The following is a 20,609-nucleotide window of genomic DNA, read 5'->3' on the forward strand; positions in this document are numbered from 1 at the left end:
TTCTGCCTCTTGCGTTTTACTCACAATTTCTTGCTGTCACCCGAAGACTGACTCAAACAAGGCTGTTTGGATGCGGGAGGGCATTATTATGTCAAACTCAATGCCAAACCCAGCACCATAAGAACGGGCAGTGATAACAGTAATAAATCCAAGTGCTCCAATTCAGGAACCTTCAGGAAACATCATCATCCCCGTCTGGGGCTTCCTTCTCCAACGTCAGGCAGAACTCCCCCCATGGGTCGCCCAAGAATCATGCACTGGGAGAAACTGTGCGAAGCTGACCCGTTACAGGTTGAGAGTGTCCATTTACGTCTGATGTACCGCGTAGCTTTTAAAATGAAAACAGCAGTCAAAGGGGTAGGAAAAGTAAATAACATAGGCCACCTACAAAAAAAGGATGGACGCGTAATTATTTGCACAAAGCATTAGAAAATACTGTGATATTTTATTATTAAAAATGCTGCTGAAAAGTTTATACATATGTGTCCAGCCATATATATCTTCTATCATTACTTAAGGCAAAATCAAAAACAAAATTTCAAAATCATAACCCAAGAAACCATTAAACCCTGCGTGCCTGTCAAGGTCAAGGATAAAAGCCTAGGAAAGTGTTTTTTTTTTTTTAACTTATTTTCTTTTTCTCATTTTTTTTCTCATTTTTCTCTTTTTTATAGATAGCAAGTATATTTTATTCTCATAGAACTCTATGAAGATTCTATAACTTCTTTCCATGTAGAAATAAGATATCATTTAACGTGTATTAAATTTCTTTTGATCATATCCTCTGGAAAAGCTATTCACTTAACAAGAACTCTTTTTTTTTTTCCTTATCCAAATGTCACAAGCCTGATACATTACTGTGCATATTGCTAGCAGAAGACAATTGGAAATACTAAACAAATATTGGAATTCACATTACAAACATACCAGACCCACACTGATGCCAAGCATCACCTCTCGGGTAGTTGTATGGAGAGTCTATTTGCCGTACCCCGCTGGGGGTAATACATAGCTTGCAGAAATGACCTGACGATACCTTTAGAAAAGGATGAACTGGGGACAAAACTTGTACCCGTGACACGTCTAGCTGCAGGAAAGGATTGTTGGTTGGCCATGTGCAAAGTGGGGATTATAATAGTTCACATATGTATATACAGAGACCCACTCTCAAATCTTAACCCAGATGGACGACAGAATTTATCGTGGGACTTCTATGCACCTGTAAGAACTGTCTTTTGCTAAAGGGCGTTTTCGAAGACGTTGGTATGTGTAGGGGTTCAGTACTCGAGCGTTGTGCCAAGGGGCAAGGACGCTGGACTTATCTTGTGGAGCATCCCCAACGTAGCAATGACTTGTAAGCCTCGCTTTCTGAAATAACCATAGTCAAGCCCAGAGACAGGATTTTCAAACATCTTTGGCTGCTACTTCCTGATGTTGCAATAACTCTTGAAAGACAAACTATAAAGTAACCATTGTTCTTTTCCCTTCCACCGTAGGAAACTCAAAATATTCCTTCAGATAAAATTAAAAGGACAATGGGAATGTGAGGAGGTGTTGGGGGCAAATGTCCAGTCCCCAGCTTGCCAATTTTAAGTGGGGCGAATAATTTCCGTAACTTATCTTGACAGCGAAGGCGACCCTAACTTTGCAGAAAAACCCATGCAGAGGGCTTTTCACGTTCTGTCCTTTCACGTGGGTTTGTTCTCTCCCCGTACGATTCATTGACCAGTGACTGATACACAAGTCTCACAGTACTTTAGACAAGCATATGTGTTATCCCATAAACGATGTAAAGAATAAAAAAAAAATCTTGCTTCCTGATAAATAAGGGACTTACTGCTTAAAGAAAAAACAGGAAACACACATGCCCTCCTTCAATCTGATTAGCTAAGCCGAGCAGGTAGCCCGGCACCCACAGCCCTTTCTGCAGCTGCTGGGGAACACTGAGCCGTATTTACCCGGCGGGGCATGGCCCCACCCCCACTAAAGGCAAGCTTTCTTTCCTTTTTGGCAGGACCCCTGGGGGTGGGCAGCAGGTCTCCCTAAACATATTCAAAGAACCACAACCACAGACCAAGACTTGTATTTTGTTTTTTGTTCCTGCAGTGTCTCTGTGTGTGTGTGTTTCTAATTCAGCAAGCTTTACATAAACTCCACGCTGGGGATGGGGGATCCATCTAGGTGGTGCAACTCCATGGAGGCTAACACACACAAAAATAAAAGTTTGCTAACACAACGGTCGGTCTCCTAACAATGCTGTCGCATGCATCCCCGAAGGGGGGGTGAAGAGCCCCACCACACAGACAGTCTGGGTCCGCTGTGTGACACCACATCGTCCTACAAATGAAATGCGTTAGAAAACCCCATGTGTTTGCTTACCACGAGGAATTAAGAACATCCTCCTGTGTCCTGGAGGAAACAGAGGTGAATGACTAATGTATATATATATATATTTATATACATACAGACCACAATGGGAAGCACAATCTTGCTAAAAGGTCTTTCAAACTGAAAACACCAATAAAAGCTTTTTTTGTTGGTTGTTTTTTTTTTTCCTTTCTCTGTGTGTCTTTTTGTTGAAACTCACAGCTATATACATTTGTTTTTTCTTTTTTTTTTTTTTACAAAGTTTCTTAAATATAGTTCAGGCTGGCGAAACACCTCTTTGCACAGAACTATACATATGTTACTGCATAGTCGGCTCTTGTAATAATAAAATTCTACTTCTCCTTCTGTCTGGATGATAGCTCCATGCACTGGGTAAAATCCCACAGACTCGTCCTTCCCTTAAGTAGAGCCATCCGTCGTATGGCACATATTGTATTTTTCAACTGTTAATTAAAAAAATTTTTTTTCTTAAGTGTCCCTGGCTGAGTCCCCAAAGTGTCAGCTTCTGTTGTTAACACGGGAAGCATCCAGGTCCTGAAGACGGTGATGTCCTAGCCGAACTAAACGTTCTCTGGAGAGGTGGAGATGTTAAAGCAGTATTGTAACAGCAATGTATACTTTTTCACATTTCATAGGGTCAGAAGTAGATCTTGTCGTACTGGGAAATGCCAATGGGATGGGTCTACAGGGACACGATGGTGGCCCTGTTCTTTTTGTCTTATGTCAGTGGGATGACCCACACTCCTCGTGGGCACACGTTGCTTCTCTCTTTCTCCCTCTCTCCAGTGGGAAGGAGCAGATGTAGCGGAAAGGAACAGCAAAGCTATACTCTAGTGGTCGAGTGTCCGTGGGGGAGATTGGTACTGTTTTGTCCTCCGCTGAAGGTGTTGAATGTGTGCAAAGGCTGCATGCCCGTCAGTGTGTTTGGGATCATGGTGATGGTATTTGGTGTCATGAGTGGGATGTCATCTGGAGACCTGCGCAGCGTCAGGGTGTAGTCTGGAGGACAGGTGAGCCTCAGCGTGTCGTGAGCCTGCAGGGACTCACACTCGTGGTCATGTTCCAGCTGCTTCATCTGCAGGGACATGATCTCTTCGTTCTGGATGTGAGCGATGTCGTTTGTGGTATTCCTCTGGGGACTGGGGCGCCTGTGTGTCTCGTGGCGTCTCTTGTCCTTCTTGTAGTACAGAGCCGCAAATGCCAGAATGTTGAGGAAGAGCAGGGAGGCCCCCACGGCGATGGTGACGCTCAGTTCAGTGGAATAATCCCGTTTGGTTTCGATGAGGACGGTTGTGTCCTCGGGCCCTGTCTTATGAGGGTCCTTGGAGTGTTTGGGGTTGTTAGCGGGAGTGATGGCTGGGCGTTTGGTCGTGGGCCATATCTTGGCGGGAGACCGCCGGGTTCCATAGGGGAAGGAGGTCATGTCGGGAGGAGGGACCTTCGTGGTTGTTGACACGTACTGGAATATCTCATTCAGGTTGTGCAGGTGGGGAACCAGTTCCAGCCAGAAAGCCACCTTGGTAGCTCGGTAGTGATCCCTCACTCTGGGCTTCAGGCCAATATGTAGATAGAGCTGGTCTTTGGGGTTATACTTGGACCAGGCCACTTCCTCAAAGCGATTGGGTTTTGTATGAATGAACTTGGTGTCCTGAGGAACAGGCTGATTTGGGTCACTGGGGACAGAAGGAAGAGAAAAGAGGGAAAAAAAGGTCACACCCTTCGACATGTGACAAGTAAATCTCGCCATCAAACAAAACAGGGAATTAGGACCATTTAATTGAGCTCACCAAGACCTGTTTATGAACACCAAGTACTCAAATAGCAACGGACACACTGTGGTTTAATTCAACCATGGCTACCATTTTGTATTTTCCTTAAAGTCTTCTCTTCCTTTTATTTTAAAAATAATTCCTGGTGGCAGAGGTCTGGCATTTTCATAACATTTCTACTATTTTTTTAAATGCATCAAATGATCTTCAAAAATAAAAAAAAGTAAGAAAAAAATGGGTGTAAGAAATTTTTTCAGTATTTCAAGTTTAGCTACTCTTGAGCCATAAATCTCAACCAAGGCGTGTTGTCCACACAGGGACATTTGGCAATGTCTGGGGACATGTTTGGTTGTCATGTGTGGACTGTACTGCCATGAAGGAGTAGAGGGCACAAACATCAATAGTATTGAGGTTGAGAAATCCTGATTTAGAGGCAATTGTTCAAAAAGTAGGCATTTTCTTTCTTGCACCAGGGTGGCTTCTGAGGTGGACAAACACATACCGAAGTTTTAAGAACTAAAATTGTGTTAAAAATCAAATAAAAATAGGACCTGCCATTGCAAAATGTGAAGACACGGTGAAACGAAGGCACCACGAGTTTGCTGTCTTTTTGAAAGAGGAATAGTTGAATATTTGAAAACCTTTCCAAGACTGAGCCACGTAAATATCAAATAACATTCCATTAATTCTAAGAACGGTGATAAGATCACAGCTTTACATATGGTGAAGCTAACATGTTTAGGAGAAGTAAAACACGGTGCAAGAAATTGAGAGTTTCTGTAGATGTTAAGTGTGCCAGGCCAACTCTGAACCCAAGAATTGTCTTGTTATTTACATAAATGGGCACAGGCAGAAAGGGAATCACCAAAATTAAAGGGAAATCCAGAAAACATGGTACTTTAAACATCTTTGCCACCAATTCTTTTACTATAACAAAGAACCTCCCCAAAATATCATATTCTCATTTCTTCCATCTATTTTTACGGTTGGCAAAGTGAAGTGTAAAACATATTTCATCTTAATGTTTATTTGTTTTGAAAATTTTGAGGTCATGCACAGTAAAAGATCACCTAGTAGACAACACTGAACGTTCAGACGTCAGGGACAAGCCAGAGCAAGTTGGGATGTGCACACACAGATCTGGCTCTTCTCACTTCTGTTTTCCATGGAACAACGTTCTGGCAGCATGGACAAAGCTGCCTCTAGCCACTGCCTATATGCTCACATGCCAGAACACTGGCCAGAAGTCCTACCTGAAAGTCCCAAGTCCACACACGACCGTGCATGGTGCAGGATGCAAACGATACCCTGGCCAACTGGTGCATGCAGCCTTTGCTAAAAGAAGGACATTTGACCTCAGTCTGAGGCTGTCAAAATCATCTCCAGGCATTAAGCTCGGAGGCTCTCCCTCATTACAGCTGTGAAATCTTGCGCAAATTTCTGAAGCCTCTCTGGGCCTAATCATCCTCATCTACAGAATGGGTGACGATACTGGGATTAGAAGTAATTGATGGAGGCTCAATAATCATAACAAAATTTTTGGAAAATAGCTACAGCCTAGTAAATATTATCCCCTTCGGCCAATATACAAAGTAGAATGCCTAAAAGTTGCTTAGGGAGGGAGAGAGGACTGTAAAGTAATATACTGTAATACCCACAGCATGTACAGGGTACCATATCCTGCATACAGTATATGCCATATAAAAGTATACTGTTTACCACCGTATATATGGTATGCTATACACTGTAAATAATATACATCATAGCATGTATATTACATGGTACATAGTACACATCACAGTATATTATATTACATATTGTATGTATTGAATACTACAGTATATACAGTATAGTATATACTTCATATAGCATATATTCTATACCACAGGATTTATGCTATATGCTATATGTTATATCCAGTATATGCTTCATAAAAGTATAATGTAGAATATATACTCTGTGAAAGTATACTATATATCATAGTATATACTGCATAATGTACACTATATATATGGATATCTATATCACTAGATATATAGCTATATATAGATACATATAATTATATGTAAATATAACTATATACACGGCATACAGAAAAAGAAATTTTACTACTTAACTGAGTGCACACTCACTTTTATTTTACTCATGGGATCAAGAAAAAAGAATACAAATTTGTAGATCCTAATGCATGAGTTTTCTTTTTTATCTGTTCATTTATAAACATTAATATCTTTAAAATCTTTTTATCTGATTTTTAAAAATACTTGCATGTTTCAGAAACATGTTGGATTCAATATAGCACCTCATGTTTCTTTTATTTGAGTCTTCTGAAATAAATTTTTGAAAAAATTCCCATTTAATTGGAATGTGCCATGGAAACTTTTGTCACCGATTTTTATTTTCTAAAAGCAAGGAAAGGTGGTAAGGACTCCTACTATTTTTCCATTGATCTGATTTCACTGAATTGGGTCTATTAGCTGTGTGGACCTTTTATTAAGCAGAGGGCATCTAGGAAAAAGAGTATTCTGTTCCTGTTGGATATTGGACTCTTTTTGATGAAATTCGGTGTGCATTTGAAAGGTAAAGAAACACATTTATTTTGTTCTCAAAGAATAGAGCAGAGGATTTTGAAAATCCAGATAAGTAAGCTTTAGCCTGATACAATCTATCTATTAAAGTTCTTGGAGGTGCACGGTCAGAAGCCTTAAACCAAGATAAACTCGCAGAGCTCATGAAAGTCCATCATTTTCCCTTGTCAAACACTCCAAAGACAGCAAGACCTCTAAGTGGGATATCAGTGTCTTTTTAGACTTGACTTCCGCATATGGCATGTTTTAATTTCCATGAGTAAAATTAAAGATCGTGATGATTAAGGATAAAAGCAATGGACGCATCTTCTCTCCCTAGTGAAAACCTCAATGCTACCTGCACCCACATTTCCCAGCACCTGAGACACACGTTTTCACCCGTCACAATTTATTTGAGACATCATCTTGGCGGAGGACAGTCAAGTGCATTTCTAAGCCCTTGTGAGCCATGTTATTTGCTAGAGATAGGTAATATGATTCCTGTAGAAACACCAGTAAACTCTCTGATGGGCTCCTTTTGATGACACAAGATTGTCCTCACATCTAGCATAACGTAGTACCTGGTATTTGTTACCAGGTGTCTAAGAAGAAGGCTACCACGTGCACCTACACAACAGGTCAAGATGTTCATTCACTCTGCTTACAATGCTTTTTGGCCGTAAAGGTCATTTTAAGACCAGACACGGGCTGCAGTTCTCTGTAAGCCATGCACCCTGAGGGCCTCTTGAGTTTTCGCAAAGGTTGAAAATAAATTCATCATCACAGGATGATGACGTCAACAGTCAAGATAGCCTCTCGTTAGAACTACACCGAGAGCCTTGGTCCTGAGACCAAGTCAAAAAATTGAAATCTGTGTTGGTTGCGTTTGCCGTGCCAGAATTATCTTTGCATTATCTGAACTCCAATGGCATTTAAGTAAGGCCCTCGATGGACAATGAATCATCTGGTTCCTTAAAGTGCTGATTGCTGCAATATGTCCTACAGAGACCAACTTTGCTTTGGTGTCCCCACAAAAGAGTTCAGGCTGAATCGGTGTTTGATCCACAAGCACCTGGATTCTATGGACCAGTCAGGGCTCGCATTCCCAAAGAGATTTTCTATGACACAGGTTGTAATTCTTTCTAAGCCTTTGTAAACCTTGGGATTAGTTTTCATTTTTCCTTGACATCGCTTTTCATTGAGCAAAACTTTCCACATGAGCTTTACTTATCGTTTTGGCCTATGTTCTTCTTTTCCAGCACTGTTTCGGTTGAGTCTTCTTTTTTTATTTTTAACATTTATTTTTGAGAGAAAGAGAGTGTGAGCAGGGGAGGGGCAGAGAGAGAGAGAGAGAGAGAGAGAGAGAGAGAGAGAGGCAAGGGAGGGGCAGAGAGAGAGGGACATACAGAATCGGAAGCAGGCTCCAGGCTCTGAGCTGTCAGCACAGAGCCCGATGTGGGGCTCGAACCCAGGAACCGTGAGATCATGACCTGAGCCGATTGGCACCCTGGCAGCACCTTGGCTGAGTCTTCTAAGCTGGATCATGGAACCCTCCTTCCTTCCCTCCCTACCCGCCTTCCCCCTTCCGTGTCTTCTATACCCATATTCCCAACATTTACTTCTCTGTGCTCCACAACAACAAAAAGTTGGCATATCATGTATTTACATTGACATAAGGTCACACCTGTGAGCTGTGGGTTGTATACGAAAAGCAGCACCAGGGTATACGCCTTGCCTAACATCCAAACAGTAAGGAACAGCAGCGTGTTGTCTGTAAGGTACAGAAGACTGGAAACAGCAGCCAGTGATAATGGCAAAGCATGTCCTGATGCCATGGACTCCTCTCTCTGTAGACAAGGGCTGTGACCAATGGCTGGGGAGATGTTCTTATAATCTAGGTCCTGTTCCTCTAGTGCTGGTGGGGAGCAGTTGATGGTCTCTGTGTCACGGTCTGAGAATGTGTTCTGAAGAACAGAGTTAACCAGCATGCTCACACTGTGGCGTCAGACATGGTTTATCCTACATTGTTCCATTACTGGCACCATTTTGGCTCACCTTCCCTGGGACCACCGAAGCAGCCCCCACCGGGGACAAGGAAATACGCCCCTGCAGAGAGCCTACTGCACCACTACCCTAATTAAATAAATGAATAGCAACCACCTCTCATGACTTTGCCAAGTATTGACAAATACCTAAATCACTAGACTGCCCACCCGTTCCATCCTCTGTCTCCTTGTTCAACTGGCCACCATGGAAATATTATCCCACACATACTGACGCTGGAAGACTCCACTTTGCATTTCACATTAGAGGAAGTTCTGAGTGACTCTCTTTAAGGATGATTTGAGTCATTTCAATGACCTTTCCAAACGAATGAAGAAAACTGACTGCATTAATATCCCTAAGTATTATTTCAGCCATGGCCCACAGGCACTGCGGAAGTAAAAATAGCTCCTATTTGGATCCAGTCCAGGTTCTTCAGCCTGACATCCACAGCTCTCCATTGTGTCTTTCCCGTTTGCTCAGGGAGAGCTTGACTCTCTCTGAAGTTCTAGACTCCACTTAGATGACACCTGTTCCCCCAAAGCGGACGTCCTCCCCCTTCCGAACCCTTTTCCCATCTGTTCTGGTTGCTTTGACACCTTCATGAACACATACCATGAATGGTCACACAAATGCCTTTGGCCGTGATTAAGCCCAGGCTATTTAACAGTTCCGTCACTACGTTCCCCACATGAGGGTGTGAACCACAGGCGCCAGGCACAGAGATCTTAGGAACCAAGCTATGACATGAAAAGAAGCACTCAATAGCAGAATGCTGTGGTATTTTTAATCCTGGCTCAGCCTTTGATAGGTCTTGGTGAAAATATCCATTTCGCTCTAGGAGATCTTTCCCATCGCGTGACACTAATTAATTTCCTTTACTGTTCTTCTTTCTTTTTTAAACGCCAAGAGGGCATCAGCCCCAGAGCTCTTGGCAAGGCAAGAGGAGCTAACGAGAATTTAATGGCTTTGTTTGGAGTTTGCCATTTTTTTCATGGTTCAGTTACACTGGTGATGAATGATCACCATGTAAGAAAAATCATATAAAGTCCATTTCCAAAACACATAAGGGAAAGAAGTATGTGGTTTTAACTAAAGCGAGTAAGGATGTTTAGATATTACTTAAAGAGTGCTATGTTTGGATGAAAATGTAGGGAAAGCAGATGGCCATCATTTGGGAAATCTTTCTGCTTCAAGAGCATGACACTTGGTTAGGAAAGGCATCACACACCTGAGTTCAATGACACAACTGGGCATCATCCTGCCTTTAAAAGGGGTGATGAGTTGAATTGTTCCCCCATCAAATTAATACCATATGCCAAAGTGCTAACCCCCAGGGCCTCAGAATGTGACCGTATTTGGAAACAGGGTCATTCCAGATGGAATCAGTGAAGATAAGACGGGGCAGGTTGGACTTCTAAACCAATATGACGGATGCCCTTAGAAGAAGACGGCCATCTGCAAACAGACACATAGGGAGGCCGCCACATCACACAGACACAGAAACCACAGTCACGTGGCTATAAACGGGCAATGCCACAGATAGCCTGCAAAGCAGCAGGAACTAGGAAGGAGCACAAAACTGTCCCCTAGAGATTGGAGACGGAACTCGGCCCTGCCAACACCTGCATTTTGCATTTCTAGCATCCAGAACTGGGCAACGATAAATGTCTGTGGTTTGAAGCCACACCGTTTGTGGTACCTGGTTACAGCACCCTAGGGATGTTATAATAACATCATAAACAAGGGTAACATAAAGATAGTTGTTGACTAGGGGACGCCTGGGGGGCTCAGTCGGTTGAGCATCTGACTTCAGCTCAGGTCATGATCTCACGGTTCATGGGTTCGAGCTCCGCATCGGGCTCTGTGCTGACAGCTTGGAGCCTGGAGCCTGCCTCGGATTCTGTGTCTCCCTCTCTCTCTCTGCCCCTCCCCCACTCGTGCTCTGTCTCTCTCTCTCTCTCTCTCTCTCTCTCTCTCTCAAAAACTACATAAACATTAAAAAAAATTCGTTGGCTTGATGTCAATCATCTCTTTGTTGATGAAAGAACCCTTAGGTGACAGGCAAGCATCTGTCCCAAATATCTGTACATCCTCCCTCTCCTACTGCCTCCTATGCCCAACCATGGTTAGACCAAATGTAAAATGTGACAGTTGGACGTGGGTATCCATACAATACACTTGCCACTCTATAAACACGCCATACTTTTGCTAAGACCTCCAAAACTCTGAAGACAGCGTGCACACAGTAACGTTTGGAATCGTTGTGAAAGAATGAGCCCTGAGCATTGAGCCCTCAGCACCACGAACCCTGTCTCTAGAGCTGCCTCAGACTCAAGCACTGCGGGCTGCTGTCGTGTGGGCGCCTCTGTCCCACATCTGGAGTGCCACGGGAAGACGCACATTCCCGCGGAGAGGGAGAGCGTCTCCGATTTTAATTCAGGGCAAGAGGCTCAAGGTTAATGAGAGAAGCCCACCCAGGTAGAACAGAATGATACCTCATTAATTTCCACAATCACGTTGTTAGACAGGAGAAAGATAAAAAGTTGCTGTGACTTTGTAGCCATTTAAAATGCTGGGGAGTCGGGGCACCTGGGCGGCTCAGTCGGTTAAGCATCCGACTTCGGCTCAGGCCATGATCTCACGGCTCGTGAGATGGAGCCCCGCGTCTGGCTCTGTGCTGACGGCTCAGAGCCTGCAGCCTGCTTCGGGTTCTGTGTCTCCCTCCCTGTCTCTGCTCTCCCTCACTCACTCTATCTCTGTCTCTCTCAAAAATAAATAAAAACATTAAAAAATATTTAAATGTTGGGGAGTCTTCTGATGCCTGGGTGGGTCAGGCGGTTGAGTGTCAAACTCTTGATTTTGGCTCAGGTCATGATCTCACAGTTCGTGGGATCGAGCCCTGGGATGACAGTGTGGAGCGTGCTTGGGATTCTCTCTTTCCCTCTCTGTGTACTCCTCACGCATCACACGCCCGCTTTCTCTCAAAATAAATAAACCTGGAAAAATAAAAACTTGGGGAGACTCTTCTATCCTTGTTTGCTTGGAAGCTGCTCAACAGGATATCGGTGGACCTGTTGTTATGTGTGCCTCTTGTGGGTTTTGTACTACATTTAGCTGAGGTCCTTTCCTGTGAGGTATGTATATACACATATATATGAAATATATATTTGTTTATGAAATAAATATGTATAAATGATATATAGATGAATAAGTATTTGCCAGTATGTGTATATACAGGAAATAAATCTCCTAACTGTAGAGAAACATACATACGTGTGTGTTCATATATAGTATAAACACACATGGATCGTATTTCTTAGATGTATTATGAGACTGAATTTGTTCTCGTGGCTATGCAATAAGCACAAATTGCCACGTGGTACACGTGTTTTGATAACCCTACTATTTACCAAAGGACACAGGGTCCTATTTGATAACCCTACTATTTACCAAAGGACACAAATTCTGGGATTGGCTTCCAAAGGTATTGCCGTTTACCCCTGAACCCTGGAGTGGCAGGTAGAAACAGACTTTTAAGTATGCAATGAGCACTCTTAGTAAAAATCTGGTTGGCAGAAAACAATTTAAGGAGGAGGAAAAAGCGAGGCCCCCCACCGTTACCGTGTGTGAATGCATCTTGCACTCCATTCGTCATGGCAGAACCAGACAATCTAGGAGAAGAGCAAGAAAAACCTGCTGTGGGGAAGCACGTACCCGGTTTTGGCAAAATTGGTCCAGTAGGTCATGACCACTGCGCTGAGCATGACGTCGTTCTTGGAGAAGTTACAACTGAAGAGCTCAGTAGGGCCAATCATGGGGATCCCAAAGACGTAGGGGACTTCGTCACCATGGGCTGAGTCCGCCCAGCTGGGCTTCATTTCACTCTGGCAGTGGTGGTAGAAGGCATAGAAGTAAGTCGGGGAGCCGTACTGAGCATGCAGGTCGGCCGTGGCCACTGCGGGGGCCACCCACTGGTGATCCGTGAAGAGAGCCACCAGGGTCTTTCGCCGCGTCTCGGGGTTTTCCTTGTCTGCCCAGTCCGTGTACATGAACTTGATGGTCTCCCGCAATGTGTCTTTCCCCTCTGGGTAGCCGTAAAGGTTGTCCACAAAGTTGGACACGGAGAAGTCAAAGTCGTTGGGCGTCACACCATCTTCGTTGTCCACGATGCCGTCGACAAACTTCAAGCCTTCCCCCTGGTTGACACCAAGCATGATGTCGTAATTGAGGAACTCCCCCTGCTCCATCAGGATCTGAGGGTCGTCTGGGATGACGTCCCCGTCGATGACGGGGCCAAAGGAAATGTGGTACGTGGCCGGGGTGATGGTCTGCTGAATGAGCTCCTTGTAGTTCTTATTCCGAAGGCATTCCACCATGTCCGTGGTGTCCAGCATGTTGCAGCCGACTTTATCTGCCAATATCCGCGTGTACTTGGCTGGCTGGTAGTTCACTGCCCAGCTGGACAGTGCGGTCCCGCTCTGGATGATCGCCTTCTGGAACAGACCTGCAGGTGCAACGTTGTACACATGCAAATGAAAACCCGAAAGACAGAAAAGCAGCTTTTACTTAGCAAAGAAGGCTCTGATTGTCTCTCGGGCATGTGAATTTCTGGATACAGTGGCATTCAGCGCTTTCAGATTTTTTTGCTCATTTCCATCTCCTTCTCTCCTCCTCCCCTTCCCGCTGGACATTTGTTTTATGGGATGTTATTACACACACACACACACACGCACGCACACAGACACACACACACACACACACACACACACGGTTTAAGAAAATGGTAAAAAAACTTTTAGCTCCAGTGGTAAAAAACGTGCAATCTGTTTATCACTCCACAATTTAGGGTAGTCTTGCCATTGGCATCCCCAGATGCTGTTATAAATAAACCCACCCAGGGTAATCACCTACCTCCCATTCCTTAAAAATATGCTTTGAGCCAAGAAGATGTTAAAGACCATTTTGCCTCACTGGCAAATCCAGGTACCACTTCAACATGCAGAAAGAAAAAATCCACTAAAATCAATTTCAGGGTAAAAATTCAGAGATGTATTTCTGTTTCCACCCTCAATATATTGGATGTATTAAGCTTTCACAACTAAAATATTAATTAAGCTAGCTATTCCTAAAGGAATCCTCACTTGATTGCCCAAGTAAAATGTATTTTTTAAAAAAAAATCACTGGTCTCAAAATTGCATCCATTCGAATCCCAGACTTTCCTCTAATGTATTCTGCCACATGTTCAAAATGTCTGTTTCATGAGAAATAAAAAAAAAAGGGCAATTTGATGAGTAAAATTCTGTGTGGCTTACAATATTCTCTCAGTTCTGTCTAGTGCATGAATGTTGGGAAGTAAAAAAAGATTTTTTTTAAACCCTGTATTTTTCACTACTACAGGACAAGAGCTGATGGGGTATAAAATGATAGCATTCTGTTTCTTATCTCTTCCTGCCATTTTCTTGAATTCCAGCATGATGTAGCTCTCATGCCTCAGGGGACGCTGGCAGAGTAATTCAGCTGGGAGCCCAAAAGTTCGTGCCCTGTAGAGTTTTAAGGTCATGCAAGCAATCAAGTGAGGAAACATGATTGCAATCAGGAAGATGTGATTCTAAAGACTGGAAGATTGCCCAAAGATGACACACAAGAGAAGACGTTAAGTTGATCTGGTTTTGCTCAATGCATCATCAAAGTCATTTGGGGGCCATTCTCCCAGAGTTTATAATGCTCTCAGACATGTACAACTACTGACGTTTGTGTTTGGCTCTAAAGATTAATGTGTTGAAGCCTCTTAAAGAAATGATATCAATATGTGATCGACTGAAGATTTTCACAAGTTAAAATAATCAGGATTAGAAAAATTTTGCTAGATGTTTTTTTTTTTTTTATCCTGTTACAACTATTGGCCATGACTGACGTAGCTATGTGTTTGTGTGTGTGTGTGTGTGTGTGTGTGTGTGTGTGTGTGTTACAGAATACAATTTGTGATAAAACTTGAATAATTGGATAAAGAAAAATACCACTCATACTTCATACTATAAAATTCAAGTTTGGTTAGCATTTTACTGTCATTCCTACTTGGCTATCTACCTCCCCTTCAACGTTGTTTTGTACAACTGTGTCCAGTAGATGCATAGCTTTCACACTGTGTTTCCCAGACCACTGTACGTCTTCAGCACAATTCTTAAATATTTTAATTATTGTTCCTTTGAGTAAATGCATGTGTTCCTTATAACTTTCTTGTCTTTTTAATCTTGGAGCTTCTCATTTGATTCTTTGCTATGATACTGTGGCAAACATCTTCAAGAAAACATCATTTTCCATGCATCTGTTGATTGCTTTTTTGGGGACTACATCGCTAGAAGTATAATTCTAAGGCCAACTATCTAGTTATTTTCATAGTGCTCATTACATTGCTGGGTTGTTTTGAAAAGCTGCTGTGTAGAGACGCGACCCATGCCCAGCACTGCCATGGAGCTTGATCACTTCCGACATGCTGATTTAAGTAATTAATGCTCTTCCTCCAATTAGATTTGGTTTCCTGTGTTTGATTACTAAGGAAGCTGGTCCTGACTACTTGCTAACTTGAGAACTGGGATTATATCAGTTGAAAAGTGGGAAAGTCTAAATATTTTCTGTAATGCTATAGGTATTGATATTGCCAACAACCCCTCTAATTATCCACGGTTTCATTTTTGTAAAAATGAAGTGTTAATATAAATGCGAGCCTGTAATGTGACCTCTCCTTAGACATTATGAAATAATCTATAGCCCTGGCACCTTTGATTTGATTGATGGTTGCTTATGGCTCTTGGACTGAGCATCCTAATAACAGGTGCATTTTGAATCTCCTTACTAAGCCGCAAATCTACTGGTCACATCAGTGCCTGTTGCTAGTTAAAATTTCTACTCGAGCTCAACATTTGTATTTCCTAAGAGCTACAGAATACCTTGAGGAAATCTGAACTTCAACACTGGAAGCTGAAAGTGGAGAAGCAGTTGGTAGGTAAAATACCAAATAGGAGAGACAATCAGGGCTTTCCTGATAGTTGTTCTGTGCGCAGATATCCATGATCCCGTACAGCCAGTCTATTCTGCACAGAAGATCAAGGCTACCCTCTGCTCTGGCACAGTTTTTAATAGCTAAGGAAGAATGGTGGGAATAGGTTTGAATCAGGGTCTGGGAAGTTGGGTTTCTTCCTTGCCTCCATCACTTGCTGTGTGACCCTAGGCAGGTTATACAACCTCTTTGAGCCTCAGTTTCCTTTTTGATAAATGAGGGCTTTGGGGTAGATACACTTCAAGGTCCTCTTCAGTTTTTTGATTCTATTTTATTAAAATTCTATGTATTTATTAGTCTTTAAAATATTTTGACCTTTTCATTCCTTTTGCAAGACTCTTTGAAGAAAAACAAATAACTCCTTTAAGGTTTCAAGTGCTTTTGATGAAAATGGTTCAAATAAAAATGGTGCAATTCTTCAACCAACCAATGACATGGAAGGAAATATAACATGACCCTGATAATTTAGATCATCACCGAGAATGTTTATTTGCATTTTCCTGGGTTGTTTGTTTATTGTTTTTTTTAATGTTTATTTATTTTTGGGAGAGAGAGAGAGCACAAGCGGGGGAGGGGCAGAGAGAGAAGGAGACACAGAATCCAAAGCAGGCTGCAGGCTCCAAGCTGTCAGCACAGAGCCCAACATGGGGCTCAAACCCATGAACCGTGAGATCATGACCTGATCCAAAGTGGGATGCTAACCGACTGAGCCACCCAGGTACCTCTGTTATGTTTTTGTTTTTGAGGGGGGAGCCAGGAAGTTATTATGAATGCATCTAATTCTAGTTGACTTCTCTTAAACCCCTCCTCTCAAATTGCTTGGAACATCGGTCATCAGTGGACACGAGGGAGCCACCCCAAGTTAGTGTGGGTGACCCAACTGACTTTTAAAACCACACGACCACGAGCTGCGTTGCTTATGGAATGTAAAAATGTGCATCCGTCTTCCACATGACTGTTTCTCTTCTGTATTACCTCTCCCAAGTTGAAACGAGAAGGCCTTAAAATTTAAAGGTGACGGAATAAAGTCAGGAAGGCAAAAGCAAAGTGTTGGTCTTCCTATAAGAGTCATTATGTTCCAATTGTTGTAACCAGCACTGAATTGTTGTCATTTAAATGGTTAAAATACAAACAAAGCTGAGCTAAAAGAAAACAATGTGAGGGGCTCCTGGGAAGCTCAGTCAGTTAAGCATCCAACTCTTGGTTTCGGCTCAGGTCATGATCTCATGGTTCTTGGGTTCAAGTCCCACAATGAGCTCTACGCTGACAACGCGGAGCCTCCTTGGGATCCTCTCTCTTCTTTTCTCTCTGCCCCTCCATCACTCATGCCTTTGCATGCTCTCTCTCTAAATAAAAAAAACTTAAAAAAATTTTTTAAAGAAAGCAATGTGAGCTCATGTCATCTGGGGACTTTCTGCAGAGGATTCGAGAGAGACTTATGGTGACACCACCAGCAGGCACCTTGGATATGAACTCCACATGTGTTCACCAGTCAGCCCTGGGAGTCGTGCACCAACACGGGGATGCCCTTGTTACCTTCTGAATAGTGCGACAAGGTCAACAGACTGACGCAAGACGCCCCCGCGCCTGAGCCGAAGATGGTCACTCGCTTGGGATCCCCGCCGAAGGCCCCGACATTCTCCTCAATCCACCGAAGTGCCTGGATCTGGTCCAGGAGCCCATAGTTGCCTTTGGCCGCCTGGTCACCGGTACTTAAAAACCCTACAAGAGAACACAGGATATTTTGGGTTGTTGATGATAACAAAGCACATAAACCTCTCCGGTATTTGGAAATAAATCTCATGGGGGTGCCTGGGTGGCTCGGTCGGTTCAGCGTCTGACTCTTGGTTTTGGCTTAGGACATGATCTCTCGGTTTGTGGGTTCAAGCTCCACATGTCAGGCTCCGTGTGCTGATGGTGTGGAGCCTGCTTGGGATTCTCTCTCTCACTGTCTCTCTCTCTGCCCTTGTCCCTCCTGGCTCGCACACATACTGTCTCTCAAAATAAATAAACACTTAAAAAACAGAGAAAATATATCTCATGGTTTACCCTGTTCATTCTTTGGTTGTCTTCCTATAAATGAGAAGCACCAGTGGAAAGCATTTTTCATGGCTGGAAGGATTATATTATGTAAATAATCGTGATGATGGTTATTGCTTCTGTTTCTATTGGTTCTGTTTCTGATGATAAAATGCCTCCTCTATGAGTCTGTACAGGGCTAACATATCAGGCACAATCAATCTCAAATATTTATAATATATGATAATACCAGAGACCATAAATTTTACTAGATTCAAGTTATCATTTGTCTACACACGTTGGTTGTAAAATGAGAAAGTCCTCCTTGAAAAAATTTTTCAGGGATATCCTAAAAGAAGTTTTTCAGGGAAAAATAAGTGTGTGTGTTGGGCTGGGGCATCTGTGTGTTGGTGTCTGTGTGTAAGTGTGTGTGTGTATACAGAAAAGCATTACAGGTTGTCAGCTTTTCCCCATTGAATTCCTTATTGATATTTTCCTTCTTTTTAATGCTTAAGTTTCAAACTAAATGACAGATCCTGGGACTCCACTCTTACTTAGTGCCCACCCCTCTCTATAAATTGAGGAACCAATTTCACCAAAGGCATCACATTCCTAATTTGCCCTTAGAGGCTGCAAAGAAGGCAACCCAAAGCTTTTCCTGTAGCAACGTGGTCAGATGGATCCCAGACTTGTCTGTTTCTCTCTCGTGGCAAAAACGATCGTGACCTCGAAACAAGCCTTCCCTCTGATGTCTGAAGTCGTTTTCCGGACAGACAGGTCCTCTCCTTCTCAAATTCGAAACTACCGCTGCTTGCTTCTGCCAAGGTTAACGTACCGCAGACATGTTGGTCTACCTTTGTATCCACTTCTGTCTTGCCTAGGCCTTCTGACAAAACAACACCAAATGCTAAAAAGGTGTTTTGTTTGCTTCTTAGTCATTTTACTTTCTTATGTGCCCTTGCCCCCAAACACCCCCTTCCATCCCACCTCCTTTTTGCCAGCCATTTCAGTAAGTGCTTATTACGCTCCTACAGCCACCTGCTGCAGTGTTTGGGTGAAGACAGACTGACTGAGGCCCTGAAGTCACATGAAGCAAAACCTGGTTCTGAAAATGCACTAAGTGCACTCACGATCTCCTGTATCTGCTGAGATGCATGGCCAGGGCATCTCGAAGATTCAGGCCTCTCCAGCATTCTCAGGGGTGGAGCTGAGATGAGCTTGTCATTAGGGGGAACGTTCCGACGTTACCAACCCCTCCCTTATTTAATTAGCAATTACTAATTAGCGTTTCATGCCAACGAGTGTTCCCTGGCTCTGGCATTCATCGTGCAACCTTTTGCACAGTTTCTCATAAAATGCATCGCGCCCTGCTTGGGAGCAAAGGCCCTTTCATGCAGCTTTATGTATGAAACGGGCTCATAACGGTAGTTTGGGTGCCGTTTAATAACCATAAGACAAGCCTCTCTTTCCCCATTAAGGAAAGCGGTGATTCATTCCTAAAGGCTCCAGTAATTTTCTGGCAGAACCCCTCTGTCTTCAACACATCCTTCCTCCACTCCCTCTCCCCCTCTGTGAGCTCTCCCAGAATGACCTATTTGCTTATTTTGTTTCCGCGGGGCACCAGTGAGGATTTGCAACATACGGTGAATCGCTAGCCTTTATGGAACTGAAGCCCCTCCCCAGCAAAACATGACTGTTGTAACCTCTCCAATGGCAGGCTAATTAATATTCTATACCCTGGCAAATCTTAGCTTTTCTAACAGCCTCCTATTGAAAGGTTTGATCTTTGCGATTCTGAATTCCTTCCAAAAGTCCTGAGGGAAACAGCTCTCCGTGCATGCCTGAAGTTTAGCAAATGAACGTGGGTTTTTTTGAAGTTGGTGTTTCCATAGTTGCTGCCATGGAATCTTCATTCACTGCATCATCCAGGGATTTTTTTCCACCGTCTCTTTTAATTTAAACAATCAACAAGGCACAGTTTTTATTGCAGGTGCAGAATGAAGGCAAGCAATTTTATTTTACCCTGCAAGAATATATTTCTTTCCTATTCTGATTGTGGAAATAGAGTGCTTGATATAATGCAGAAACAAGATGTGTATCAGTTTCCTATCATGCAGTTCTATGAACGTGGGAGTAGATAATCCGTTTGGAAACGGCCATGCACATCACCAAAGCCGAGTGCTGGTAGAGGCATCCTTAGAAGTCTGTCCCCTCGAGAAGCACATCTCTTTCCACATACGCTGTAGATGAATTAATAGAAGCAGCCCCTTGGCTGGCTAAAACCAGAGATTTTAAACAAATGGCTTCTTTCACTGATAAGCACCCTTGGCTCCAGATCCGTTAAGCATTTCAGCTGATGAAACATTTGGCTTTTGAGATTTACTGTCTCTGAAATGAAGGTTGTAAATCAGTCAGCTCCCCAGCCCCCCTCCCCCCGCCCCAACCCCCCCGCCCCAACCCCCCGCCAACAACAGAACAATGAGACAGAAAGCACATACTTGAACTCAGACCTACTGTGACAAGATCGGGACCAAGTTTCATTCAAAGCGCTGGAAGGAACCAAACGATATACATATTCACAAGAGATAAGCTCAGGTGTCCAGTGGTTATTTTCAAATATGGTCCATGAGAGGGGTGCCTGGGTGGCTCAGTCGGTTAAGCGTAGGACTTCTGCTCAAGTTGTGATCTCACAGGGGTTTGAGCCCTGTGTCGGGCTCTGTGCTGACAGCTCAGAGCCTGGAGCCTGCTTTGTATTCTATGTC

At 43.3% G+C, this 20,609-nt stretch overlaps 1 protein-coding gene across 2 annotated transcripts in view; it reads right to left on the reverse strand.

The window, feature by feature from the left end:
- Positions 1-1,273: 1,273 nt before the first annotated feature.
- Positions 1,274-20,609, reverse strand: part of NLGN4X (neuroligin 4 X-linked) — a 272,162-nt gene continuing 252,826 nt past the window's right edge. For both annotated transcript variants that reach the window (XM_015065842.3, XM_027050607.2), the window contains 3 exons: positions 17,365-17,550; positions 12,485-13,274; positions 1,274-4,061 (listed from right to left, as the gene is read on the reverse strand). In XM_015065842.3, coding sequence (XP_014921328.2) covers positions 3,212-4,061; positions 12,485-13,274; positions 17,365-17,550 — 1,826 coding nt within the window. In that variant the 3' untranslated portion in view covers positions 1,274-3,211. The remainder of the gene's footprint in view (positions 4,062-12,484; positions 13,275-17,364; positions 17,551-20,609) is intronic.

Source organism: Acinonyx jubatus, chromosome X, assembly GCF_027475565.1.
Source record: "Acinonyx jubatus isolate Ajub_Pintada_27869175 chromosome X, VMU_Ajub_asm_v1.0, whole genome shotgun sequence".
Lineage (NCBI taxonomy): Eukaryota > Metazoa > Chordata > Mammalia > Carnivora > Felidae > Acinonyx > Acinonyx jubatus.